The 26,462-nt window shown below is 53.2% G+C and overlaps 11 protein-coding genes across 11 annotated transcripts; 8 read left to right on the forward strand and 3 right to left on the reverse strand.

Annotated features, from left to right (window-relative positions):
• Window positions 1-2,425: 2,425 nt before the first annotated feature.
• Window positions 2,426-4,273, forward strand: N0V89_002297 (uncharacterized protein; the record flags this gene model as incomplete). The annotated part of the gene is made up of 4 exons (XM_056211107.1): window positions 2,426-2,711; window positions 2,774-2,873; window positions 2,925-3,665; window positions 3,691-4,273. The coding sequence occupies 4 exons, from the start codon at window positions 2,426-2,428 to the stop codon at window positions 4,271-4,273; spliced, it is 1,710 nt and encodes a 569-aa protein (XP_056074580.1).
• Window positions 4,274-5,358: 1,085 nt separating this feature from the next.
• Window positions 5,359-6,173, reverse strand: GET1 (GET complex subunit get1; the record flags this gene model as incomplete). The annotated part of the gene is made up of 3 exons (XM_056211108.1): window positions 5,359-5,744; window positions 5,830-6,016; window positions 6,087-6,173. The coding sequence occupies 3 exons, from the start codon at window positions 6,171-6,173 to the stop codon at window positions 5,359-5,361; spliced, it is 660 nt and encodes a 219-aa protein (XP_056074581.1).
• A 263-nt stretch (window positions 6,174-6,436) lies between these two features.
• Window positions 6,437-7,543, forward strand: N0V89_002299 (uncharacterized protein; the record flags this gene model as incomplete). Its single annotated transcript, XM_056211109.1, has 1 exon — window positions 6,437-7,543. One exon carries the CDS (start codon window positions 6,437-6,439, stop codon window positions 7,541-7,543), a length of 1,107 nt encoding a protein of 368 aa, XP_056074582.1.
• Window positions 7,544-9,876: 2,333 nt separating this feature from the next.
• Window positions 9,877-10,692, reverse strand: RSM25 (mitochondrial ribosomal small subunit component; the record flags this gene model as incomplete). The annotated part of the gene is made up of 2 exons (XM_056211110.1): window positions 9,877-10,282; window positions 10,334-10,692. The coding sequence occupies 2 exons, from the start codon at window positions 10,690-10,692 to the stop codon at window positions 9,877-9,879; spliced, it is 765 nt and encodes a 254-aa protein (XP_056074583.1).
• A 413-nt stretch (window positions 10,693-11,105) lies between these two features.
• On the forward strand, window positions 11,106-12,852 carry N0V89_002301 (uncharacterized protein; the record flags this gene model as incomplete). The annotated part of the gene is made up of 2 exons (XM_056211111.1): window positions 11,106-11,112; window positions 11,186-12,852. 2 exons carry the CDS (start codon window positions 11,106-11,108, stop codon window positions 12,850-12,852), a joined length of 1,674 nt encoding a protein of 557 aa, XP_056074584.1.
• A 605-nt stretch (window positions 12,853-13,457) lies between these two features.
• Window positions 13,458-13,979, forward strand: N0V89_002302 (uncharacterized protein; the record flags this gene model as incomplete). The annotated part of the gene is made up of 1 exon (XM_056211112.1): window positions 13,458-13,979. The coding sequence occupies one exon, from the start codon at window positions 13,458-13,460 to the stop codon at window positions 13,977-13,979; it is 522 nt and encodes a 173-aa protein (XP_056074585.1).
• Window positions 13,980-14,045: 66 nt separating this feature from the next.
• On the forward strand, window positions 14,046-14,840 carry N0V89_002303 (uncharacterized protein; the record flags this gene model as incomplete). The annotated part of the gene is made up of 1 exon (XM_056211113.1): window positions 14,046-14,840. One exon carries the CDS (start codon window positions 14,046-14,048, stop codon window positions 14,838-14,840), a length of 795 nt encoding a protein of 264 aa, XP_056074586.1.
• Window positions 14,841-19,484: 4,644 nt separating this feature from the next.
• Window positions 19,485-20,195, forward strand: N0V89_002304 (uncharacterized protein; the record flags this gene model as incomplete). Its single annotated transcript, XM_056211114.1, has 2 exons — window positions 19,485-19,534; window positions 19,592-20,195. The coding sequence occupies 2 exons, from the start codon at window positions 19,485-19,487 to the stop codon at window positions 20,193-20,195; spliced, it is 654 nt and encodes a 217-aa protein (XP_056074587.1).
• Window positions 20,196-21,723: 1,528 nt separating this feature from the next.
• N0V89_002305 (uncharacterized protein) lies at window positions 21,724-23,622 on the forward strand (the record flags this gene model as incomplete). Its single annotated transcript, XM_056211115.1, has 1 exon — window positions 21,724-23,622. The coding sequence occupies one exon, from the start codon at window positions 21,724-21,726 to the stop codon at window positions 23,620-23,622; it is 1,899 nt and encodes a 632-aa protein (XP_056074588.1).
• Window positions 23,623-24,512: 890 nt separating this feature from the next.
• KSH1 (Essential protein suggested to function early in the secretory pathway) lies at window positions 24,513-24,777 on the reverse strand (the record flags this gene model as incomplete). Its single annotated transcript, XM_056211116.1, has 2 exons — window positions 24,513-24,722; window positions 24,775-24,777. The coding sequence occupies 2 exons, from the start codon at window positions 24,775-24,777 to the stop codon at window positions 24,513-24,515; spliced, it is 213 nt and encodes a 70-aa protein (XP_056074589.1).
• Window positions 24,778-25,500: 723 nt separating this feature from the next.
• On the forward strand, window positions 25,501-26,037 carry N0V89_002307 (uncharacterized protein; the record flags this gene model as incomplete). Its single annotated transcript, XM_056211117.1, has 1 exon — window positions 25,501-26,037. The coding sequence occupies one exon, from the start codon at window positions 25,501-25,503 to the stop codon at window positions 26,035-26,037; it is 537 nt and encodes a 178-aa protein (XP_056074590.1).
• Between the last annotated feature and the right edge of the window lie 425 nt (window positions 26,038-26,462).

A 26,462-nucleotide genomic window follows, 5' to 3' on the forward strand; every position in this document is an offset into this window, starting at 1 on the left:
GAAGGTTTGTATATGGACCAAAATTAGGTATATAAAGTTGATGATATGCGGTTTAGAGAGTGTGCCATGGTATGGGGTCTTTGTCTAGTGCGCGATCTCGGATTGGGGGCACACGAAGCAAAAACGAATCATCAAGCGAACCAAGAGAAAAAGAGGGGCTCCACCGCGATTCGAACGCGGGGCCTCCTGCAGATTTGAGTGTTTCCCCTGAGTTACTATTAGTCCACATCCAAGTTTTGAATTCCGTGGTAAACTTACAAAGCAGGAATCATCTAAATTCCTATCAGTCTGCGTTCAAGTCTTGGCTTATGAACCCAACTTACACCACTAGACCATGAAGCCAATCGTCTTGAAGAAAATCATATTAGTCAGAAATGAATACAAACACTATATAGGAGACTTGTATATGCAAAGTAACGCTCCCTCGCATGTCCGAAAGGGAGGATAAGGAGAAGTGAGGGGCTGTGTGACGTATGAGTCATCCTCGCATGATGGGGCCGAGAGTACAACACCGCATTGTGGGGACCGTACTAGGTAGTATCACAATTCCTGAGGAGAGTTACTTCGAGATCAATACGAGCAGTTTGCATCGCTAAGATTATTGACATGGACATATGCAATTTGTGGCTTGGGTGGAGGCAAGGCACATAGTCTAAAAGTATGTGTCTCACGCCAAGCATTGATGCCTCGCAGTAAGCGATGAGTATATAGTTTTCCTGTGTTCTAGTTTGAGCGGTCCATTTCAAAAAGAAGACAGTGGGAAAACGAGGTTGAAGGTTGACCTCGATCGTGGGCAAAGAGTTGCAATCATGCCAATCTCAGGTCCAAGGCGTGAACAAATCGTTCCATGTTCTGCGGCTACGTGGCCCACAGGGTCAGATCGAGGGCGCGGTGCATCTTTGTAGTATAGACGGGCTCGGATCGTGGACACGTGCACTTACATTCACCTGCTTCTGCTCCGATGCCGAGATTCTACCTGCCTGTGAGACGGCTCGAAGAATCTGTAATTTCGCACAGGGGCCAGTCGAGAGGCTCTTGTTGGGAGAAGAAACGACGGAGTCCGCATAGCACTAAGATCCAATCGGTAGAGTTAGCGGACACTGCTGGTGGGTATCGCGTGGCATTATTGCGTGAGCATGGCTCCATAGCGAGAATCTCGGACTGGAATGCCAGGCCCCACTGGCAGGGAACGTTCACCATTCAGGCCTGAGGTCGCATCAAGCCGCTTGTACCCGCAGACCAAGGGCGATGGCCTGAATCGCCCCGGTCCGCTACATCGGGGCATCTTGAGTCGGCGACGATCGGGATGGCTTTTGGAGACTCCCGGTAAAGCTGAGTGGGAGACTGGAGAATTCCTGGGATGAGGCTGATCTTCTCCTGTTGATTAGTATGCTTATTGTTTCCCCAAACAGCCATAATTTGCAGGTTTGCCACCCCGCTTCCGTCCCAGCGCCAGGGTTCTATCTGGAGAGAGCAGATACGGTGCAAACTGGTATTGGCGACAGCATAGATGTGGAGCATCGCGCCCCATGCGATGTCCAGTCCAGCCACCCGCTCATTGGCGTCGAAAACGTAATGAGTGGGACGAGGCGAGTGAGAAATTGCCTTCGCAAATTTTTGCATGTGCTGGGGAAGTATTAGCAGGCGGCGGCATGAGCAACCGTCTCAAACGGCGTCGTACAGTGTGAAAAGACCCATTTGGCAAAGCTGTCCGGCCCAAGTCACGCGAGCACCTTCGAGATGGTCGCTACTAGAGATTCAGAACAAGACTGCCCGTCGGAGGACGGCAACGTTCAAGAGCAAGTGGGCCGAAAGAAGCTTAACGCACACAAGGCGTACCTGAGCCGCCAAGCGCAATAGGGTAACAGAATCTCCTGGCGAATAGGAACTGCAGCGACATGATTTCGCTGTGCTTCGTGCCGGCATGCAGCGCGTGCTGGTCTACTCGCACCGCGCACTTGCATCGAAGAGCTTTTCAACAGGTGCGGGCGATCTACGTCATGGACTGGAGGACGTCTTGGCGAGGCCTACCTCCGCCGCCCATGCCACTCCATTCATGGTGCCCATAATTGTTATCCACCGGCTGGCCGCGTGCCTCGACACTATATCAATAGCCTGGGGCCCCCAATCTCCCGACTTGTGCATCCTTTGGTTCAACTTCGACACAGCACTGCACATTCATTTGTGCGTGCGATATTTCACCCAATTACAAGCTATACCAAGCTTCACCAAGCCTCACATCTTCACGAGCATCTCTTTGCAGTGACCCAGTGACGGTTCGATACCCCGAGCGACTTTCGGCAACACTCCAAGCAACAATTGCCCCCGAAGGCTCGACGACGTCCCTAGCGACAAACCCCACTGCAACTTTTCTCCAGTACATGCCCTAGAAATACCACATAGCGACAACCTCCCTTGCGCCAAAATGTTCTTCCTCAACCCGTTCAAGAACCACGATATTTCTGAATTTCCCAACACCCATATCGACCTCGCAGACGTTGAACACCGCAACTCGATAGTAGATGCACGTCGCCAATCACTCAGTCAACAGAATGCTGAAAAGGATGGCACCGACTCAGGTAAAGATAGTGACGCTCACAGCGGCGGTGCTAGTATCCGCGCTGGGACTACTCGAGGACTCACGTTAGCCGAATTGCGCGAAGAGGTTGGTCATGATGTTGGCGCCAACGATAGCCAGTCGGCATATGATAGTAAGTCTTGCGGCTCGCCGTGGTGGCATTCATATTGCCACTGATGTTGACTATCAACGCAGCAAAATCCAAGGTCATTAACCGAGCCATCGCCGACATGGGTATGGGGAAATATCAATGGCAGCTCTTCGCTCTGTGCGGCTGCGGTTGGATGGCGGACAAGTGAGTGCACTGCCTTCGACCTGCTCTGTCCCATGTGCTAATTAATCCTAGCCTGTGGCTCCAAGGTGTTGCTCTTACGCTCCCGTCTCTGTCTGCCGAATTTGGCGTCAGCGAGAACGAAGTCCGTTACACTACCCTTTCTCTTTTGGGTCTCTGCATCGGAGCGAGCTTTTGGGGAGTCGCATCTGACGTTGTTGGTCGTCGCCTGGCTTTCAACTTCACCTTGATGTTTGCAGGCATCTTTGGTCTTGCCGCTGGCGGTGGTCCCAGTTGGATTGGCGTCTGCGCACTGTACGCCTGTCTGGGTCTCGGTGTCGGTGGTAACCTCCCCATCGACGGAGCCCTGTTTCTCGAGTTTCTCCCCGGGGCCAACAACAACCTCCTTACACTGCTTTCCGCTTTTTGGTCGTTCGGTCAATTGATCGCTTCACTCTTCGCCTGGGCTTTTATCCCCAACTTTTCTTGCCCGGCTGCTGCAGATGCCTGCACAAAAGACCAAAACTGGGGCTGGCGATATTTGATTCTCACCTTGGGTGCCATCACCTTCGTCATGTTCCTGTGCCGCTTTTTCCTCTTCCACCTCTTCGAATCCCCCAAGTACCTACTATCGCGCGGTCGACAACGCGAGGCTGTGGCCGTCGTTCATGGCATTGCCTACTTCAACAAGACCAAGACCTGGCTCACTGAAGACATTCTCGACACGATTGGGGGGAGTTTCAGAAGAAGTGGTCAGCACGAAATTGAGTACGATCCAGATCGTGAAGAATTCCCTCGGCAAGTTCTCTACCCAGCGTATTGGTCCTCTCTTTAAGGATAGAAAAATGGGCCTCACCATGATCTTGCTCTGGTTCCAGTGGACGACGATCGGAATGGGCTACCCGCTCTTCAATGCTTTCCTCCCACAGTATCTCGCCAATTCCGGCAGCTCGCAGCCTACTTCCGTCTCAGTCACGTACCGCAACTACGCCATCACCTCCATCTGTGGTGTCCCCGGCTCTTTCCTCGCCTACTACCTGGTCAACATCCCGTTCCTCGGCCGCAAGAAGACCATGATTGTCGGCACTGCTCTCACCGGTGTCTTCGTCTTCTTGTTCACCATCTCCGGCGACCCCGACTTCCAGCTCGCTTTCTCCTGCCTCGAAGCCTGCTTCCAGCAAGTCATGTACGGTATTCTCTTCGCCTACACGCCTGAGGTCATTCCCGCACCCAATCGCGGGACTGGCTCGGGTATTAGCAGTTTTCTGAACCGTCTTGCTGGTCTCTGCGCGCCTATCGTCGCAGTCAATGCTGGGAGCGCGAACCCGAAGGCTCCCATCTATGCCTCCGGCGGCTTGATCCTGGCTGCATTCGTGAGCATGATTTTCTTGCCGATTGAGACGCAGGGCAAGCAGATCTTGTAGAGTCCGGTTGAGGTTGGGCCAAGCTTTCTGCCCGTTTTGCCACGGGTGGCTTGCCAAGCGAGAGTAGGAGTGGACGGAAAAAGACAAGGGCGGTGGATACATACATGATGAGAGAAAGGGGGGACGATACGATCCCAGAAGAGCATTCCACCCATTATACGCGTTCCTAGATACCCCATCAATGAGAAGATGTTCTTCAGCATCATGGTTGTCAGTAATGAATGTAGAATCGTGATATGGCGCTAAAAGCAAGCCATAACGGTTTTCGAAGTGGGTGATGGGCTGACAATGATGACTCTGTGGGCTATAGGATCCGGACGAATATGGGATGGCAGGTGAAAGCACGCAAGATATGTAGTTTCCATTAATTGAATGTATGTATTTCTAGTCGTCGGCCGTGTAGTAGGGAAACCAGAACTTTGAGGTCTTGTGAATACTACAACTTGGCCCAAACGCTCCGAGAATCAGCAGCTACAGTTGAATCCTTGTGTGTTCGGCAGGGCTACGCAAGTACCCAGCTGACATTTATGAGCCCCGGGGGCCCGAGGTGTGCAGGACCACGTGACAGTCCCGGGAGAACCTTCGGCCCGTTATCTTGGCGTTCAACAACTTTTCTCGCATCCCAAGCCCGCCAAAACATCAACCTTCACCATGCTATCACAGCATTCAAGCTCCTAGGCGATGCGCAGTACAATGTTCGCTGCTCATCGCCTAGACCTTCAGTTTCGACAGTGAAGTTTCTGTAGTCCACAGATAGTACCCGGCCCATTCGAAGACTCGGCGATTTCGATCACACGATCACGAGTTCAAATTGGTGGCCCAGAGCAAATCCAACGACCTGCCAAGGTCCATCCCACTCGTGTTGCAGTATCTGAGGGTCACGCCCAGGACGGTATTGCGTCTATTGCTTGGGAAACATTACACAGCATACACAAAGATCTATTCTTCTTGTTACGGAAACGCGATGGACATCCAAATTGGACTCTGGAATCACACTTGCAAATTGCGGATGAATGTGGAAGAAGTTATTGCTATGCTGGATGGTGAGGGATATTGTAGATGCATGCGTGTTATATGTGAAGGATCTATAGCTCCTTCTCTCTCATCGAGTTCTTCGCCGTGCCCTCTCGTGCACTAGGGTTCGCCTCAAAAACCATGGGTTCTTCCTTCGTAGGAACTGGCACAGGCTTCTTCGTGATCAGTACGTAGGTTGCTGCAACCGCCTCCGACGCCAGTACCAACGTACTCGCGCACGCAATTCCCCACACGTTTATGCTCACGCTGCCCAGCGGCGCGCGGGGGAACGATAGTATCCACTCGACATAGTATGGGACCCAGCCCGCTGGAATCCAGAACATGGGGGACTTGGCGAAGTACATTTGCAGGAGGAAGCGCGCGCCCTGAGTACCGAGCCAGCGGAGGGTTGAAATGGTGGAGGTGAAGGTGGATTGGTGGGTGCGGAGGGATGCGTCTGGGAGGAGGGGTGTTAGCAGAGTACCTCTGGTGGTCAGGAAGGATAGATAGTGGACATGGGAGAGAGGGGAAAAAAGGCATACCGAGCTTCTGATACTCAGCCGTAGCTTTGTTGTGCTGTCTGTCTAGCTTCGCCCATGTCGAGAAGTTGTCTTGCGGCGACGTAGTAGCTAATTCGCGCTTTAGACGAACAATTTCACGCTTCAGATGCTCGGCTCGCTGCGCGGAGGAGGACGTGGGCGTGGGGAATTTGTTGTAGAGAATCCATAGCTGGATGCTTGTTAGCAAAAGCCCTGCCACCTGGTTGTGATGGAGAGGGGGAAGGCGGGGCATCACGCACCAGCTCGTTGATTGTGTTTGCACCAACGGTGTTGATGATGTGCAGCAACGTCTGCAGGACGAACATAACCAGGAGAAGGGACGGCATGGTTGGCGGTGGCAGGTGTTCCGTCAAGCGCTGGGCTTGATGGGTGCGCTGAGGTAGGGCCGCGGTGCGTCATCTTGAATTTCACCGCGTGGTGTTGCTGGTCTGTGCGCTGACTACAGTTTCCCCCATGCCTCGTGGCCGCTGCTGCTTTCACCATGCCTACAGAACGATTATGAGATGAAACTTGGAGGATCAAATCAGGAGCTGCGGACTTGAAAGAGGTAGTCTAGACTGTTCGAAAAGAGAAGACGCAAAATGCCACAATGTCCTTTCCGCCCACGCAGCAGTCCCAGCTGCAAGAACTCGCCTACAGCACGCTGAACAACTATTTCACTAACCACTCCCACGAGACCCTGGAAATCGAGATCCTTCCACCAGCACTCTTGCCCGAACACTCTCTCATCCTCGAGGATGGCGCAAATCTCGGCGTCCCAAAGAAAACCCTTGCCTTAGCATTCGCACACGCACGACACCGGTTCTTTTTGTATAAGAACTCGGAAGTAATTGAGGAACGACGTTGTGCCCACCAAGCCACGAGAATCATGCTCTTGTTCGATCCTGAGCACCTTACAGCCGCCAACTTTCGAAAAAGCCACTTCCTGTTTAACTCTGAGAATCTCCCAGCTGCCGACCACCGCAGATGGCAGTTCCAGCGTCGTGAAGAACTCAACGAGTGCTTCGTCAACGCTGTCTGGGACGAACTCCGCTTCATGAATAGCATTCTCACGTCCCCACTTCATCGGCAATCTAAGTCGCCTACGCTGTGGGCACACCGTGCATGGTGGCTTGAGTGTGCCTTCTCGATGCTGCCTCAGTCTTGTGACGATGTATCGGCCTTCTTCATGGCGGAGCTGGAGGCAGTGATGAAGTCTGGAGAGAGGCATCCAAAGAATTACTATGCGTGGCTGTATGCGAGGAAGGCTGTGAGAATGGAGATGAGCAGAGTTGGTGAGGTCAGGGGGCACGCGTTCGCCAGCGTAGCTGCCGACAAGGTGATGGCGTGGTGCAAAGCGCACCCGAGCGACATCTCTGGTTTCTCGTTCCTGGAGTGGCTGATCCCACTTGTGGATGGCGAGCCAGAGGTAGCAAGGGTAGTAGAGTCGGTCGTCGAGTATGCGATGAATATAAGATTGGCGAACGAATCGTTGTGGACTTTTGTAAGGATATCATTGGTGAGGTGTCCTGTGCGAAGTGGCTCCAAAGAAAAGATACTGCGGTCTTTGAATGAATACGTTGCCACGTGGGAAAAGGCAGATGGAGGTGGGGCATTCTTGGAGCGGGTGAGAGAGACGCGGGACTGGGTTGCAAGAGAAGGAGGCCAAAATGATGTTCCGAGTGCGTCATTCAAACAGGATGCCGGGTTAGAGTAATCCAAAGACATCTATTTCGAGGTATCCTAGTCTACCGTATCAATCGCTACACTTTTACAGGCTGTGACACACTCAAGTCATCCGATTTTAGTAGTAGAGAGAGAGTAGGGCGGGCGGGAAAGATTGGAGTTGAGCGCGTATTGGGGAGCGCGATTGTACATATGTATACTGGGTGCTTGAAGACTGCGCAGTTTGCATGTGCCTGGTGCTTAAGATACAAGGCAAGGGCGATGGAGAAGAGACAGCGCATCCAAGATGGACTCACTTGTCAGATGATCGGTTGCAAGGGCTTGTTGTAAGCGGCAGTCAATCTTTCAATGTTTTCCTCAGCGTATGCAGCGCGCGCACCATGGGTCTAACCCATAAAGCATCTGGGACCAGAACGAATTGTTACTTAATGGCATCGTGTCATTACAGGCTTGCTTTGTTAGCCTGGTGATACTGGAACGAAGATAAGACTGGATCCGCATTCTCAGGGAACATTACCTAGGTAGCACACGCTGTGTGTTTGAGGTAAGCATGCCGTGCAAGGTAACGTTAAAGGTAGACTGATTCTGGAACTCACAGCGCCGTCACCTTCGTAGCGCCTGGCTTCGCCGCGGCGAGCGAGGAAGAGCAGTTGAGCTTGTTATCTGGCTTGCCGGAATTGTGGTGGTGGCAGATGAAGCAGGCGAAGCACACTCAGTCTGCTAGAACAGATGCCATGGTGTAGATAGGCTTGCCTGCTCAAACCTGTTCACGTTAGCCGCAACCGTGAGAGATAATTTTGCAGCACAGTAGTAGGCCAAGATCTTGGCTTCTGCATTGCTCATCCTGGAGCAGTTCAGCGTGTCAAAGAGCGGAGAAAGCACCGCAACGGCAGATCCACTTGTTTAGAGATCCGAAGGTCAGTTCGCACCGAGTGGCAAGGTCACTCCTATTCAATGATACGTATAACTGCAGAAGTCTTGATCGTAAGGTATGGCTGCTTTCATATTACCCGCATCAGACGTGTCGATGTCCTAAAATAAAAATTTCCGCATGGAGTAGATAGATAGTCCTTTCATATGTTTCAAGAAGTAACTAGACGGACTAGTCCACTCTGTAACATGGTTGCATTCTTTATAGCTACTATAGACAGGAGTCTCACCATTGAAGAGATGCTCGTTTTACACCTGGGCAGTCGTCTGCACTGTTTGGGACATTGATACGTGCAATTTCGCACATCTACCCTATACCTGCACCCTTCAAAGCTAGATGTCAGAGCCACCAACACCTTTGAAGAGTAGTCATATGTGAGTGGTATAGAAGTGTACTTACAATGCCCGGCTTCTGTGCAGCTTTGAAGGTGAACTTTGAAGGTGGCGGCGAGTCGACTGCTGCAGCTGTAGTATAGACGAGCGCAAGCAGCGCGCTGAAATATAGTGAAAAGCGCATGATCTCTGGAACGAAGGACGTCATGAGCTGACTGCCGGAGTGTTGCTGTTTGGACTTCAGTCGGGACCGTGGAGGACAAAGTTTTCTATGCACCTGCAGTCTTGATGAACAAGTATGGCGGGGTTTTGGAATGATGTTCCAACGTCAAGGTCTGCAGAAAGAGCAACTGAATGAAACGTATGATGTTGCGAAGGGATCATCCGTTGGTTGTACTGCAAGGTTTACGTTGGCGGGGGGGGTGGACTCTGGATAAGGTCTCCACCACGGGTTCGTTACTGTAAACTATGGTTGACAGAACCAAGTTTACATGCAAGGCCCATATTATGGTATCGATAATTGAGTGGACGCGGATGGCGGAAGCGCGAAAGTCACAGCGGACACCAGACGGCGCAGGGTTTGGCCAGTGGTCGTACAGGGCGTGTCTGCATACGCACTCCTGCATCGTCGGACAGAGCAACTTCTGCAAGAGCGAAAGCAAACTCCGCCTTCAAGGGGGAAGTTTTTTTGAGAAGCTGTGTTTCCAGCGCACCGGCGAGACTATAAGCAGCGAGCTTCTCGATTCTGGGATTGGGAGGAGGTTTGGAATCTAAAGCACGTTGTGGTGGGGAAGCTGACCCCGATGCGTCCGCAGTGGTGCATGATAACGATAAGTGTTCGAGTCGAGTATTAGGAGCTGAGGAAACATGTGAGAGGGTTTTCACAAATTGTGGGGTTGATGTGCACGATGGTGGGGACGTTGTTGTATGGGGAGTAGATGGGATCCACTATGTGCTGGCAATGTGTTGATGAGCAGCTGACATTTTAGAAGTATAGCTGGCGTTTCCAAGTATGCTCGAGACTATTATCGAAGACCTGGGCAGGTCATATCATGTACAAGTCTACAGGAAGTTACACTATCATACAACATGCATACTTACTCACGGATGCGCCGCAACCCCACCTAGAGCGGGCTGTCCCGTCCTGCTCTGCGGCACCGAGGACTGTACCTCCTCTAGCGCAGCATCGAATTCATCAGCATCCATGGTTTCGGCCTCGGCTGACTGAGCACCCGAGAACAGCTGTGCGCGTGCGGCCTCTTCATCGTCAATTTGCTCACGTGCCCACCTCTTCCAGTTCTCCCAGGTCTTGTCTTCAAGCTCCATACCAATCTCTAGCGGGCCCTTGCTGAAGTAGGCGCCGACGTGCAGGGCTTCTTCTTTGGCAACGCGCCGCCGGATGTCCTCGCGGTGGCGGTGGAAGTAGAACTCGCGGCGGGCGACGTCGTAGGCCATGGGCTTGGACATGGCGCGGTGCTTCATGAGCCACATTTGGCGCTGGATGACGCTGTCATGCCGAATTAGCATTGTGGTATTTCAATCGCATGAGGGAACAAACCTCTCTCCATCCAGCTGCTTCCCCGGCTGCACAATCATACTCCAGTCATAGCCCTTTGCATCATTTCCACTATCCTCCACTATTATCCTCGGACGGGCCAATTCCCAGGGGTGGTCGCCGAAGAAGTCTGAACGGAGCTTATCTTCTGGGTACACGATGGGCAGCGGCTGGAACATTCTGCTGGGCTTCCGCGCTTTCTTCGGTGTAGGTGCCCGTTGGAGCGGTCGTGCAAGGGTCTCGCTAGGGGGAATGTCGCCGACGATGTTGTACCATTGGGGCAGGTCGGCGTTGCGTTTGGTGTCGAAGAGGGCCTTTGCCGTCTGGCGGACGCGCATTGGGCGGAAGTCGTAGCGGCCCATGGTGGGCGGGGGAGGTGTGTGCCAGCTGCGGGGCCTGAATTATCGCATCTATTGTCCGGATACGGCGTGGACAAGTGACAGGGCGGGCGCGTGCAATGGATTGGTGTGGTGTTGCAATGCTCGTGAGGTTGCGCGGAGAAAAGATCGGAGACGGAACTTGCCGCGGGAGCTAACAAATTGTTGGCGACGCGAAGGGAGCACCTTCGTGCAGCTTCCCTCTTTGAGCCATCTTAGACACTTGACAGATGCCAATGGACGTCGCTTGATCTCGCACATCCCCCGATGTCAATGGAAACCTCTCGATCCGGCCGCCGCTGACACAATGCTCGCCCTCTCATGTCCCTCTTCCGCACTCTCAATCGGACCTCCGCCGTCTCATGCCCGCAACCAGTTCGACCAAACCTCTCCTTCCTATGTCCTGTCCTTCACAAAGATGCCTCGAGGAGAAGCTTCAGCAAGAGTGCTGTAAACCGTCCGCCAAAAATAAGAGCAGCCAACAACCAGCCCATGGAGAACTTGTTCATCCAGGCGTTGGCGCGGGCGGGCTCGTGTCCGGAGCATGCGAAGCAGATATCGACGCTGCGAGACGGATTACCCTTCACTGGACCACATCACAAGAAGTCGCGGAAGAGCATTGAATCCATCGTGAGGCGGGAGTACGCATCGGCCAAGCCCGTCGGCAAGGGTCCTTTCAGGATTGCGAAGAAGTTCGCCGAGAAGGAGCTCAAAGCGTTGGTCGACTACTATGGCATCGATACGAATCCACCGCAAGATTGGGAAGAGGCAGTGGAGGACGGTGACTCACTGGTGTGGAATGTGGGCGACGAGCACGAACCCTGGCCGCCGAAGGAACCCAAGGACGCGGAGATCGTAGAGAAGCTCAAAGCTCTCGTCAAGCTCGACGTACCTTCGCACGATGAGATTTGGAACGCCTACAGGCAGCTATCAGAGCCGCGGATAGTCTACCTTCCTGCGAGTACCATACATGATATGCTCCATGAACTGTCCATCGTCGAACGCCCGACCCTTGTCGCCATGCAGCGCTATCTATCCATCCTCGACGATATGAAAAACGCACACATCCATGTCCGACGCCATGAATGGACCACCGCTACCCATCTCGCAGGCCGCTACAAAGGCGCTGTCTCCTCCGATGACCTCCAATCCGCCCTCTACCTCTGGCGCGACATGGAACAACGCGCCAACGTTAGAGGCAGTCACGTAACTTTCAATATCCTCTTTGACATTGCAGTCAAAGCTGGCAAATTCACTCTCGCCGAGCTCCTCCTCAAAGAGATGAAATCCCGACGACTGACGTTCCACCGCCACTTCCGGGTGTCACTGATATACTACCACGGCGTAATGCAAAACGGCAACGGCGTTAGACGTGTCTACCAGCAAATGGTAGAAGCTGGTGACATTGTTGACGTCGTTGTGATGAACGCCGTCATCGCCGCCCTAATCCGCGCCGGCGAGCCCTCCGCCGCAGAGCACGTCTTCGAACGCATGAAGCGGCTCGCAGCCACCGGCCGTGCCGCGGGCAGCACCTCTCCCTTTACCGCCCCTGGCGGTCCGACCATCACGAAAACAGACCGCTCATGGCGCGGCCGGCGCAAGCTCGGACTTGACCTCACCTACGAAGGGCGCCGCCTTGCCTGGGACTGCGACAGAGACGGTCTCAAGCGTCTCCAGGAATGGGCCCCCATCTCGCCCAACTCACGGACGTACAGCCTGCTCATCCGGTACCAGGCCACCGTAACCGGCAACATCGACCGCGTTAACGAGCTTCTCCGCGAAATGGGATACAATGGCGTTCCCCTCGAAGGCTCCATCTTCGTCGTCATTTTCCATGGCTTTTCTAGATTCGGCGGTGTGCGCTACTCTTCCTGGACAAGAAGCAAGCTTGAGCAGACGTGGACGGAGTACTTGCAGGCGGTAAAGGATGGGCTTGATCGTACATGGATAAGTCAGACGAGTGTTGTTGCGGCGCTCAAGGCGTTTAAGAAGTGTGCGGATGCGCAGAGGACGATGGACGCGTGGTGGGAGGTCAGGGCACTCTGGCAGCCGAGCGGAGAGGAAGAGGACAGCGTGTTAAAAACGTTAAGGCATCTGGTACCTCAAAGGGGCTTCTTTGATGGGAAGAGGGATGGGTTTGTATAATACATGTTTGTTGTACATCTATAGCACGTGTATTCACACAGGAGAACAAGACGCTGTGTCGGCGCTTGAAGTGTACCAGGTTCCATTTGTGTCTGCTCATCTGGCTAGGGAGTGTCATGACCCTACTAAGTTGGTGTGTGATGCACGAAGTGGGAATATTCGGCACATATGCAGCAGGTACGGTACTGAGGGGTGCCTACGTCTAGACGCGAAACTGACACGCTACTGGTAATCCGCGACCATGTCTCCTTCATCACCTCTCATCCATCGATGCGCGCCCGCCGTCGCAATGATGTGATCGGTCAATGTCTCCTTTTCCGACTTCTCGACGACGCGGATGTTGCCCGTTGGCCTTCCCATTGGCCTCAGCTGTGATTTTGTATCCAATTTCACAGTGCCTAGAGCGTCTTAGGCATCCAGCCATAATTGGGATTAGCGTCCGTTGTTGACTGAAACATCCAGGCAGACGCTAGGCGTCAGTGTTCACAGTGCTCACCCTATGTTTTCTGATGATTACTCTCAGGCTTAAAATTCGCCTCGCTCCCCTCTGGCTGCAGGCAAGACGTCTTGCCTGCCGATCCGGCGTCCGACCAGCATACAGCAACATGTCATCGAAACCCGGTCCTCAGCTCCTCGGCCTCGCACCAGAGATAGTCGAGAATGTCATCAAGCAAGTCAGCGTGAGGCGAGATCTATCAAACGCGCGGCTGGCTTGCAAGACTTTAGACAAGCATGCCGCGAAGGAGCTCTTCAAAGATGTGTTTGTCTCACCGTTGAAAGAGCACATGAGCACTTGGAACAGTATCAGCCAGGATCATCTTATTCGGCAGCTACCTCGTCACGCGATCATTCACACGCAATCAGATATCGAGGACCACGGCCTCGGCTGCTATAGAGAGAAAGAGGAGGTTGATGAGGAGTTTGAGGGCGCCGTCGCTGCGTTGTCAAGGTTCCCTAACTTAGATCCCGTGGAGATTGGCTTCACTCCAGAATGTGTAGGTGTCGACAAGAGGCATTACCAAGAAGTGCCGGAGGAGGTGTCGGAGCGCCAGGACAGATTGAGGCTCGTCTTCCAAGCCATCAAGGATAGGGCGGCGGACGAGAACAACAGGACAATCCGCAAGTGAACTATAATCAACCTCCAAAATTGTCCTATACCGGACTTCACTGGCTCCGACCTCTTTCGTGACGTCATGGGTCAGTTGGACGAGCTGCATATATCTCTCACCCAGGAATATAACGAGCATGGGCCTGACCATGACTACACCAAGATCGAGTTGCAGACCTTCCCAGCGTACTTTTGCTCGGACTGGCTGAAACCTATATCCGCAAACCTGAGGGCGTTGTCCATATATAGTGGGACCGACAAGTGGGGTCCCTTCCCCGGCTACTTCAACCCCAGCGGCATCTCCTTTCCGAAGCTCGAGACACTGGCTTTGGGTTATTACACGCTTGCGCATGACCATGACCTCGACTGGATCGTTTCTATCAAGTCACTACGCAAAGTCATCCTGCAAAATTGCATGATTTTATCCTGGATACGTATCGACCCCTCCCACATGGGCAAGTGGAAAGTCTGGACACATGATTGGACGGAGCTACTCGACGAGCGCGAGGACAGCTGGAGCAAAACATTCGCGTACAGTGGAAAGTGGAGTCATTATCTAGATCGTATTGCCGGAGCCTTACCAAACTTAGTTGACTTCCGGTTCGATCAGGCGCCGACGTACGCTGACAAGGATAGGCCTCAGTACGGCGTAAATCACCGTGACAGTTGCGGTAATAGGATCTTCCCTCAGAGGTATATCTGCTTCGATGATGGAATCCTGCCAACGCACTGGCCGGAAGCGGAAGATAATGGCGATATGCATTCATGGCTCGCTGACGGATTCCCGACTAATATGCATAAGGAGAATTTGGAGGCAGACCAGAAGAGCCTGAATAAACTGCTGGAGAAGCTGAGAAGTCGAGGGGCTAGGCGGAGCTAGGCAGAACTACAATGGATGTTTTGCTTACTGACAGTGATTCAATGACATTGCCAGATGCGTGGTGAGGAGCTGTCTGTCGGTTCACAGTATATGCTTTTTCGTAGGATCAAAACAGTCGGGTCCTTGAGGAATGTAAGGTACGAGTCCCTGTGCAATGCGTTAAGTGTGCCAACACCTATAACAAATGAACGTCGAGTTGTTGTGTGCATCGAGTGGTTCGAGATGTTCTTAACAAGGGCGAAGTAGAAGGCTCGTTTACACTGCGTCTGATCTGCGTTATGCAGTGGAACCTGTCGCAATGGTTGCCGTTCCGTGCTTTGTGGCGTAGCCGGAAACCAAGACATCCCCGGTTAACCTATTGCGCTTGGGATCGTCTGATCGCCCTCGGTCTGTCACTTCCATCTGCCGGGCTTTCATCTTCCTGGAAGGAGAGCAAGAGTGTGTCCAGAAGATACACGTGCCTATTTTCGTAGATATTGGAGGTCTGGTATGCGCGCGACATGAAGAGGAAATACATCGAGCACTGATAGCGCTTTTTAGGACCCAACGACCCTCTCTCCTAACGACATCACATTCAGTATGGCGTCTTTCGCCCCGTCTTTCTAGATTATCATTTAGGAGATGCTACATAGGCCAACGATCTCAGTCTTACCGTCCTGACGATCAGTTCATGTATCGTTTTAGGATATCGGTGCTTTGCAAAAGTTCTGCCCTCACCTTACGCGGTTGATTTCTGCACATTTCAACCAACCAGTGTATTATAGGAGGCTGAGCATTCGCCAAGATCTTTTGATTAGGCGAGAATCTATTGACTATTTATTGCTAGGCCTAGTAGACGTCAATATAGGGCACTAAGCTGCCAGTTGAATTTAGCTTACTAAAGTAATTAGACTAATAATCAGCCTCCTGTACTACATAGACTGGCTGAAAATATACGGATCAGTATCAGTACCGCGGAAGGTGGCGCAAAACTTTTGCAAAGCACAATAACACCTTCCGTTTTGACATCTTCAGGCCAGCATTATGCATGTGTGGGACGTCACCTGAATCTTCATGGGAGTTTTCCTTTCGAAGAATTTGTCTCTTCCAGCAAGTTCGAAGATTACATGCTGACCTGTTTTGTCCCATAGATGACGTCCTTTCTTGCCATTGTATTGAGCTCCACCTCGCTCCCTGATTCGTCCAAAAGGTCGTCCAGTCGTCCTTTCTTTCTGGTTGAGTTTCCGAAGGTCACTATTGTAGCTTGGACTCTGTATCCTGTTCGTAAGTCGAGGAGCTGTGGGTTCTCTTTGGAGGAGAACAGGGTACCGCGGTGGAGAAAAGGTCTCATCGCTGGTTAAGCCACGACCATGATGGAGACGGACATTCCAGCCATGGAAAGCACACCTGCATAAGTGCCAATACTGGTGGTCGCATACCGTCTGCTCAAGACGCTCACTTACAAACATTGGTCCACGCATGGATGAATTCCATGTTTGGGAATCGCACGATGCTAACGGATGTGATGATAATACCGAGGCCAAAAGTTGCTACAAGACCCCAAATCTGGCGCCGGCCAAGCTGTAGCTTGTGAAGAAGCGGGAATGGAAGTGCGCAAACTGTGGACGGTGTTAACTCTGGCTGTTAAGCTGAAGACTCCAACACTCACTCGATACGTCTGATATAACATTGAGCGTCCAGTCTGTTCTAAAAACTTCCTTTGAGCTAAATGTAGAGCATACTGCTTCTTCTACAGACTAGTTCACGGATACTTTGCGACTTTACCAAATTGTATCCAAGGAGCAGGTAGTCACCATAGTTGCTCCTACGAAGGCACTCACTGCGTAGAGGGCTTTTCGCAACCAAGGCACGGTAGGTGGGATAAGTCTATAGTAGAGCGCTAAGATCGCTAAATCAGGCAGATAGATGCCTGTATCGTAGAAGTAGTTCCCCGCAACTGCACCTAACGTCAGTATCGCTTCTCTTATGACTGGATCTCACAGTATTCCATACTTTCTTGAGTATGACCAGAGTTACTTCTGAAGGCTCCGGTCTATCGCACATGCCGCCTAGTTGGTAGGTTATTACATCGGTAATGAGAAGTGCTAGCATATTCAGAATCGAAGCTACCAGAAAGCTATCGCTCGCGGTCAGATGCATGAGCTGCAAAATGCGTGGGACCAGACGGCCAGAGGCTAGCAATATAATTATAGCCATTATAGTGGCCTCAGGAGGCTTTGTTGTCGCTTGTCAGCACGACAAGCGCAAGTGAGGAGTCACAGGATACATATAATGGCAGCCTCCGGAGCTACACCATCCGCCATGGTTGAGAATTAGTCTTTCAAAGAGTGACCGGTGCAGTGACTGAATTGGGGCGGTAGTACACCACGTGTAAGGACGCAACAAGTAAGTCTTCCGTACGGCGAACCTGATCCTTTCGGGACATAGTGATCGCGGGAAGCACGTACGGTGTGGTGCATAATCCATTCATAAGGATTATGTGACACTATCGTATGGCATGCATCGTCAAACAGCTCTGACAGATCCACTTATGCGGTGCTGATCTTTGCAACAGTAGATGGGCCAATCGAAGGGATACTTACAACGGCGGTAAGGCGCTCGTAACATATGAGTTTGCTACATCTCTTCCAGACGAATAGAAACTAAAAGACGTCGGCGCATCAGCATTTTCCATCCATCCGTGCGGGTCTGGAAAATGCAATGCAAATTCATGTTATTCGTACGTTTAGATGCATCAGCCTTGAAGTCTGGTGAAGTTGCCGACGTACCAGTATTTCCAGTCATGGTAACCATTGATCCTGGAGGATGGCGCCCATGCACGTCGCTAGAGAAACAGAGTGTGGCGCTATGAGATGGGCACAGGTAGGAATGGTGGTGTTAGTGGTATCGAAATGCGGGCTAGGTACCTGTGGTAGCACTGCAGCATTGCTGTGGAGTTGTTTGCTTAGCTAGATACTGTGACGAATCAAGAGAGTGAGTTATCCAGCTTTCAAATATAGCTACGTATCCATGTCGCGTAGTGCGGGCAGTCTTTGACAGCAGCACACAGCGACAGATAAAACAAGGATATCACAAGTCGGCCGTGCGTCAGCATTAACCCGAAGATGCTGTTCAGATTCGCTTGTCCTAGAGACAGAGGAAACCAGAGTTACTGGCAGGCACTGATGCACTGGTAAACAACGCATTACTTTTCGAGATGTTATTAAGAGGAGCCATATAAATAAGATTTGCTAATCAGTTTGACGTTCTGCAACAAGAATCCTCACGACTTCTGTGGCTACATCAGGGGAGACGACAACTATCAAGTTGGGGAATTGCTATGCACGACGATACTGCCCTATCCTGACCCTCGGGACCACAGCTATGATGGAACTACTTTGACCCAAAACGAGTGGCTTCTGATGAAGAGCTCCACAGTCGACTTAAGAGATCATGTGATGAAGAAAGCCCGATGTAAGAATTAGGGACATGTGGAGAAGACTGAACTTCCTGTGTACAGCTCACGGCGCGAGCGATCGAGTACATGCGCCATCTCGCGGGGATGGGGACGCGCTACGCGTGTCAAACCCACATGCGGATCGATACCGGAACAGACGCAGTACTGAGATGTAGACATGATCAAACTACTTCGCCAAAAGCGATCGTTGCTGTACAAAGCCTTCAGACCTGTGCTTTACTTCTTAACATGGCCTGATTGGCATGTCTGGGAAGAGGATCGCATGACTTAGCTCGCCGAAGTTTCAGGCTCTAGAACAGTATTAGTATCTAGATAACCATATGTGGTTGTTTCGAGTCGAGGAAAGTCATGGATAAGCAGCACCGCATGGGCTGAGACGTCCACCCTCGAGCAAGCAAGCCTAAGCGACGTGTCACGCCATACGCACTCCTGCCCTACTACGTGCGCAAGGCAAACTTCCCCATGCGGCCGCCATCGATCGTAGAAGGACATGTCGCCCAACGCGAGCGTCCAATCAGCGGCAGCGCTAAGCTGCGCAGGGGCAAGTGCGATCCTGGCTGGTGGTACGACGGTGGTGAAGGCAGTCACGCCATCCTCATCTCACGACGGACCATGTGCGCCAGATACTTGAGCATACGGCGGAGATGTGGACGCCTTGAAGATGAGTGCGAATGAGGGGGGATATAAGCGCGTGGAAGCGCCATTCCACTTTCGCTATCCGTATTGTGCTACCTCGAAGAACAGCTTGTTCACATATCTGGGAGAACTGCAAGTTCACTGCGACAAGAATCATATTGTAGTCTGGGAAAGGAAAGAGTGAAACGAGAAAGGAAGTATGGCACAGTTTTACCGCCGCCCGATGATGCACTTTGACAGGAGGGAGCTGTACACCGACTTGGAGACGAGGGTACGGTATCTGCATTCGTTCTTGGATTTCAGCAGTCGTACGTTCGCCTCTGCACCCAAATCCGAAGGTTTGACAATTGACATGACCAGGCGACATCGAAGCACTCATATCGGGAGCGAAGTACATCAAAGCACTCATTCCCGCGCTGGTCAACATCGTATACAAGAAGTTACTGCAATACGACATCACAGCGCGCGCCTTCGAGACAAGGTCGACATCGTACGAGGGCCCGGTGGATATGAACTTGAACGAGAGCTCGCCTCAAATCCTACATCGGAAGATGTTCCTGCGGGCGTATTTGACGAGGCTCTGCAGCGATCCGAGCAAGATGTAAGCCTCCTCGAACACCCTGTGAGCGATTGCAAGGCGCATGCTGACCGCCAACAGGGAGTACTGGGAATATTTGGACAAGGTCGGAATGATGCACGTTGGACAAGGGCGCGCGCACCCTCTGCATGTAGAATACGTTCACATTGGCGTCACGCTATCCTTCATCCAGGACGTCCTCACCGAAGCAATTCTTTCGCACCCACGGTTGAAGATGGACCGCAAGATCGGCCTCGTCAAGGCCCTTTCCAAAGTCATATGGATCCAGAACGACCTCTTCGCGAAGTGGTATGTGCGCGACGGAGATGAATTTTCCGAAGAACGACTCGTTCCCGAAATCGAGCCAGAGGGCTATCTTCACGGAAAGAAGATACTACGAAGTGGCAGCGACAGCGAGAGTGAGATCGAAGACGCCGACATGGCGACGGGATCGTGTCCGTTCAAGAATTTGGCGACGCCTGTGGCGAGTTGCCCAAGGGTGAAGTCGACACCAAAGAGCCCGCTGAGCCCGCATTTCAAACGCATGAGCTTGAACGAAGAGTTGTCAGCGAACGGTGCGCCGGATAGCGAGACCACGGACCACCTTTCACCGAGTCCCATTCCACCAGCATCACCGACGATATCGCTGAGTGCGATACCGCGACCGGTGGCAGGGAGTGCGTAGGGGACTCCACAGTGCATAGGCTGCGAGGGGTTCGTGTACAAGCAGCTGCACGAAAACCTGGGGAAGTAACATTTGGAGCACGACTTTTTCGCTTTGTAATTTTGGCATAAAGGGGAAATCTGGGTATGGGGACGCATCTTGGCGGCGTTGGTGGTGTTTTGTCGTTTGGCGGTGCTTCGGAAGGTTCCGGATGAGAGGCACCCATTTCCTCGGCAGCATCGGGGGCGACATGTTGTTTTCGCAGCTCGCTTGCAGAAAGTCGCGCAATGAAATCCAACTCCAAATGTCACGAGCCATGCGATCGAACAATAGCGAACAAGTGACCCTCCACGCTCGTCTGGAACTCGCGACACACATCACGTGCAAGTATACGAGCGATTCCATCGTGGTGTTGAGATTCGCGATGTTTCAGGCGGCGCTGTGGCTTGCGTGGGCCTAGCAGTAGCGGAGCCGGCCCAGAGGCGTCGTGGAGCATGGGTGGATGGATGGGCTTGGCCTGTGCGCGGCCCTCCACGGATGTGCGCGGCGGGTCGTCAAGGTGATACGTCGCCCTGGAAGCGTTTGGTATGCGCTGTGGTGTTTCTTCCAAGGGATGCCGCTGTAACAGCGCCCGCGACAGCATGACATGGCATCGTGAGACGTCTTGCGCTGTCCAAGAGGACAGCTACACTGGGGTTAGAGTTGCGCGAGGCGTGAGCTAGAGCATCCATCCCCTGGGTGTGGCCCACTTATGACGCTGGGCGAGGGAGGGACTGTGTTGGGCGGAGGCCGGCATCGCTCCCGTCGCACAGCTGGAGACAGCCGCGGGAGCACACGTCCACGACGTCCAGCAAATGTCGCGGGAGCGCTGCGCCAAGGTGCATTCCGCTGCTCTTGCAGATGGCCGGCGAGAGCACAAGACGGTGCGCAACAGTCGTCGACGAGGCCACGCCGCCCCTGATTGGCGTCGACGCAGGCCCCCGGTCGCTCCTGCCCACTTGCGCGAGATTGTGGCTCGCATCCAGGCTAGTGCCGCTGCCGCTGCCCCGTCACGCCGGGTCAGAGCTTCTCAGGAAGGTGCGACTCCCCCCGAACTCTCGCCCGCCGCTGCCTTCGCTCGCAACATCACCAACCCATCATCCTCCCACCACCCACCTCTCCACCACCACACCCTCAGGACCCGGTTTCTTTGCGCTGCAACTAGCTGCGCAGCCGTCTCCTTTGTATTCACCCTCGCGCATTTTGTAGCTTGCCTTGTTGCGCCTGTACTTTCCGTTACTGGCCCCGCTCGGCCCATCCTCGCGGACACCTTGCACAGCTCCCAACACGTCACCACTCTACCTTAGGTAGCCTTCTCTTCTCTCACTCCTTCGCGCACCAACTATACCCCCTATACATTGTAATTTTTTGCCTTTTTCGCGCCTGTAATTCTTGCTGCACATTCTGCTCGCCTCCGACTCCGCAGCCTGTCAGCTCTTCTACTCCTATGCGCACGATTTTTGCCACGGCAGATGAGCGCTGTTTGTACTAGACCTCCACTTCTATCACAATGCAGTCCATGTTCCGCCTCGCATCATGGAGTACGGAATCACCAGGCGACAAGATCATGGAGAAGTCAGCACTGCACAAGTCAAAACCGATGCCAGTCGTCGAGATCCCTTCTTTCTTAAAGCAAATCAAGCGGAAGAGGACGGATAGCCCTGAGCCGGCACCGGCGCATGTCGTGAAGAAGTGGAAGGACGCTGAAGGGGAAGTAAGACCGTCAACTGGTACCCCTGATAACTTCAACCATGGCAACTTCGCGACCGGAATGGTACTTCAGTCACCAATGGAGCCCCAGCAAGCATCGGGGATTGCGACTGCAGAGGTTCTGGAAGCGCGGCCAAAGGCGCAGCCCGTCAAAAGAGAAGGAGCGAGCAAGAGCAAGGCCCAAAAGCAAGCTGCCAAAATCGAGGCTTCTTCTACCGACACTCCTGCGCCCGCCATGGCTTCCAGCCTGTCGGCGCTGCAGCAGTCGATCGAGGCGCAAATCAACTACGAGATCCTGCTCAAGCACAACGAGCTGCGCCTGATCGAGCAAGAGTTGGCCAAGTGCCAGGTGTCGCTGGAACAGCTGAGGCGCTGTTCGTTGATTCCTTTCCCGGGTACCGACGGGCCCTCCGAAAATCTCAGCATGGGCATTGGAGCTTCTCTGCACCCGCAATCTGGCTACACGGAACCCGCTTACGCCGCCCCCTGGGGAGTCACCGATGGTCCATACACTCGCCATTACGCGAAGTGGTTGATCTCGGATGTCAAGTTCGACTCTGTGTCTGAGCGCGCTCTGGCGCAGCAAGCTCACGGTTACTTTGGTATGGGTGAGGGCCGAGCGACGCGCGGTAGCTTTGCCGAGTTCGGTGCAACTGGCAAGGCGCGCACGTCGCGAACTTCGACTGGAACGTTGAAGCTCCCGGCCCTCGGTGAAAATCCAGCCCCCGCACCAAAGATCGATCCTTTGCTGCACAAGCGCTCCGACAACGGTCAGTGGGTCCGACTGTACTGCGCAGCCTGCGGACACAGCAACTTTTCCAATACGCAAGGGTTCCTGAACCATTGCAGGATCAAGCACAACCAAGTCTTCAAGAGCCATGATGCAGCCGCCATAGCTTGCGGTGTTCCCGTTGATACCAGTGAAGGCGGCAACCCAGTCCCAGCCACTGAGCCGACGAATACCCCAGCCGCCACACCGACAATCAGCTTCCCAGCGAGCACGAATCCTGGAAATGTGCACCCGCTTGTCCGCTCCAATCCTCCAGAGTTGGCCAAGGAAGTGCACCGCGACTTCAGCACACCACGTGACGTAGTCAAGCCAGCGCCACCAGCCAAGTCCGGCATGACTACATCAGCATCGACACCGCATCTGACTGCTTTGCTGCACCAGCGCGGTTTCAACGGTGATCTCAAGGGTCTGGTTGACACTGCACGCACGAAGGTAGATCTGGACGTCATGGAAACCTCGGACGACGACCTCGCCGACAGCGCCTTGCAGACGCCTGTTGTTGCTAAGCCGAACCAGCTGGCGCGCCTCCCGGTCAGCGCCCCCAACGCGGCCCCTGCAAGCAAGGCTCCATCCGCCCGACCAGGCAGCAAGAAGGGACAACCCAACGGCCATGCGCGTCTTCCGCTGACTTTCTCAACGCACGTTTCCCATGGTCAAAATCATCACATGCCACTATCTCCGGTAGACCTCAGCCCTCATGCAGTTGAGTCTAACCCGGGTTTAGTATCCGACCACGACGACGATGACGACGAGGACGCCGACGATGCGCACAGCCAACCCGACTTCATCATGAACGACGATGTAATGGTCGAGGATGCCAGCGATGTCGAAGGTGCGGAGCGTACTGGGTCACGCCAAGGCTTGGACAGCTGCTGCTTCGCCAAGGGAGAAGGAAGTCGCAAGCATTAGATGTTGGGCCAGTTGACTCGGGCTCTTCGTCGCCTTTCTGAAAAGATAGTGTTTTGCTTTCCCTGTTTCCTTGTCCCTACCTCCGTGTTATAGAATTTCCCCGCTTTCTATCCTTACCCTTCTTCAACAGATACGTTAGCGGGCGGTCGTTACGTTTCGAGGGCGGATATACACGGTTGCCAGCAATGGATCGGGCGGTTTGCTGGATGAGCTTTTTCACGTTTTTCGTGACGAGCTCGCTATCTCCCTCTCATACTCTTTTTCACATTTCGTTGTTTCATCATCATGTGGCCACTCATCATGGCCTGCAATCTCGCAGAATCTCTTCTCAAAACTACTCATGAATGCACGCCTGAACGGTGTCTACCACCCCCTAGGCGCTGGGTTCGTCTGTGTATTTTATCTTGTATGGATTGGGTGGGCTTTGGATATCGGGGGGTTAGACAGGATAGGGCGTGAGTGTCTGGGCTAGAATCTACGTTTAGGTTTTGGATCCAGGGATCAAACACCAAAAATGCGGGCGGCTGGGCCTGCTGTATATATTTTAATGCTAGCGATATTGTGCTTCTGAGGGTATCTACGTGGTGCTCTTGATTGTGAGGTTCGAAGTGACATAAGACCATGGAGTCTGAATTGGTTCAGTTATATCACACATGCATAGTCAAATTCAGAACATCACTGTCTTGCCCGCCATATCTTCACTGTGTCGTAGACCTGATAACGCCAACGCCGAACGCCATGCATGCTGAAATGTTCACTCCAGTCCTACGCGCCGATGTTGTCCCAAAATCCGCCTTTCAATCCACTTACATAACTCCTAGCCCATCATCTCCAAGATCTACACTCGTCAGCCCCACTCCCATCTGACTTTCTCCCTTCTCTTCCAGAGCTTAATCAACACTTACTGCCATGAACACTAGCGCAAGGGCAATATAGGGACTCAGACGCTCGCCGATGCGTGCGCACTTCCAGAACAGCCCCATGAAGTAGTTGTGCCCGTTGCGGTCCATGAAGGCTGGGAAGTAGTAGTGTGCGTAAGTGGAGGTGCAGATGGTGAGGAGGATGACGACGATAAGAGATTGGAAGTTGAAGAGCGCGGTCTAGGTGAGTATTAGCTGGGTAGGAGAGGGGGGAAGACGGGGAGGGGTGTACCATTTTGGCGCAGGTGCTGTTCTGTCGCTGAGGTTGTTGGCTTACGGCGATATGTGAATTATGAGCGGAGGTGCGCGAAGTAGGAACCGCAAGGTATAAACAAGCCAAGCGAGAGGCAATCTGGGGTCTACTTGCGAGTGTTGTGATGGTACGGCCAGATGTTCATTGGCATGGTATGGCCAGATGTTCATCGGGGCGTGGAAAATTATTGAGGCCGACGTCAAGCGGGCGGGTGCGCAAGCGTCTGTGCAGGGTGATCGTCGTTCCCGCAGCTAGAGCTCCGACTACATTCAAACTGCAACCTTCTACGGAGAAATGACATACACCTACTCCAGGCTCATCATCGATCGTCGATTATATCGGACTCTTACAGTGCTCGCGCTACACCAAAACTGTCTATCGGTCGGTCGCTCACTTGCGCGCGCAAACATCCACACTCGCGGTGGGAACGGGCAAGAGCAGGACTGCTTGTCGCTTTACGCGGGAAGAGCAAGAAGGAGGTAGACGCATAGAAACTGCACATAATGACGGAACCACGCATGAGGCAGCGCGGCAAGGGCCCGCAGTGGGAGCAGCGAGACTGTGAGTACTCACCTTTGTGCCTTCCGCTTTGTCACTTTCAATTCCACCCCACGCGCCTTCCCTCGAGCTCCAGTGCGCACATAGACACCGTCAAGCTCTCCCCTCACCCCGCGCTTTTCACCACCTCTGCACAAAGTCAACACCATGGCCGCCACCGCCCGCCACCGCCACCGCATCCTCCCGCGCGTCCCCAACTCCCGCCGGACCGACCGCTCGCGCAACCCTGGCTATCAATTCACCTCTTCTGACGCCCTTGTAGTAGAATCCTTTCTCGTCGCCTACGGCGACACCGCGCCCCCACTCAAAGCCACGGTCCTTACCCTCGACGAAATCATCACAGACTACATCATCGAGACATGTCACGAAGCCGCGGCTGTCGCGACCCACGCGCGGCGCCAGAAAATCAAGCTCGATGATTTCAAGTTCATGCTGAGGAGGGATACGGCGAAGTTGGGTAGGGTGAGCGAGTTGCTTGAGACGGATAAGGAGTTGAAGAGGAAGAGGAAGGCGTTTGACACGGATGAGGGGGCGGTGGTGGATACGGTTGAGGAGGTGCCAGGTGAGAAGGGGCGGGCGAAGAAGGGGAAGGATGCTGAAGGTGGTGCGGAGGAGGAGCGCAAGAAGAAAAGGAAGAAGAAGGGTGGGAAGGGGGACGATGCGAGTACGGTGATGAGCGGTTGAACGAGCAGACCGCGTTTGAACTCGTGGACACGGAGTTGCGATGCCGGTGCAGATGATTCGACGACGATTGGCGGTACCCGGTGTATTACATCCACACTGAGTCGACTACTCGCCACGGCACATGCTTTCGTCTTTGGTTTCCAGCGGAGGATCTTCAACACGACAGCCTTCACTGTCAAAAACCTAGGGTTATATCCTCGTAGCGGATTCTTCACCTCATCTTTCGTCTGGTTGGCGAGTCATCACTTAGAGCTCAACCGACCATAAGTTTTACTAGGCATCTTCATGGCGTTTGAAGGAAAGCTGGGGAGTATTAGGCATTCACAGGCAGCATTATGAACCGGCATTGGCATTGGGCTTTCATGATCGCTTCATTGAGCTAATCGAACAATGGCCACACAAATGTGGCACCCGTCTGGGTATCC

This window comes from Didymosphaeria variabile, assembly GCF_027946475.1.
Source record: "Didymosphaeria variabile strain IMI 356815 chromosome Unknown scaffold_2, whole genome shotgun sequence".
NCBI lineage: Eukaryota > Fungi > Ascomycota > Dothideomycetes > Pleosporales > Didymosphaeriaceae > Didymosphaeria > Didymosphaeria variabile.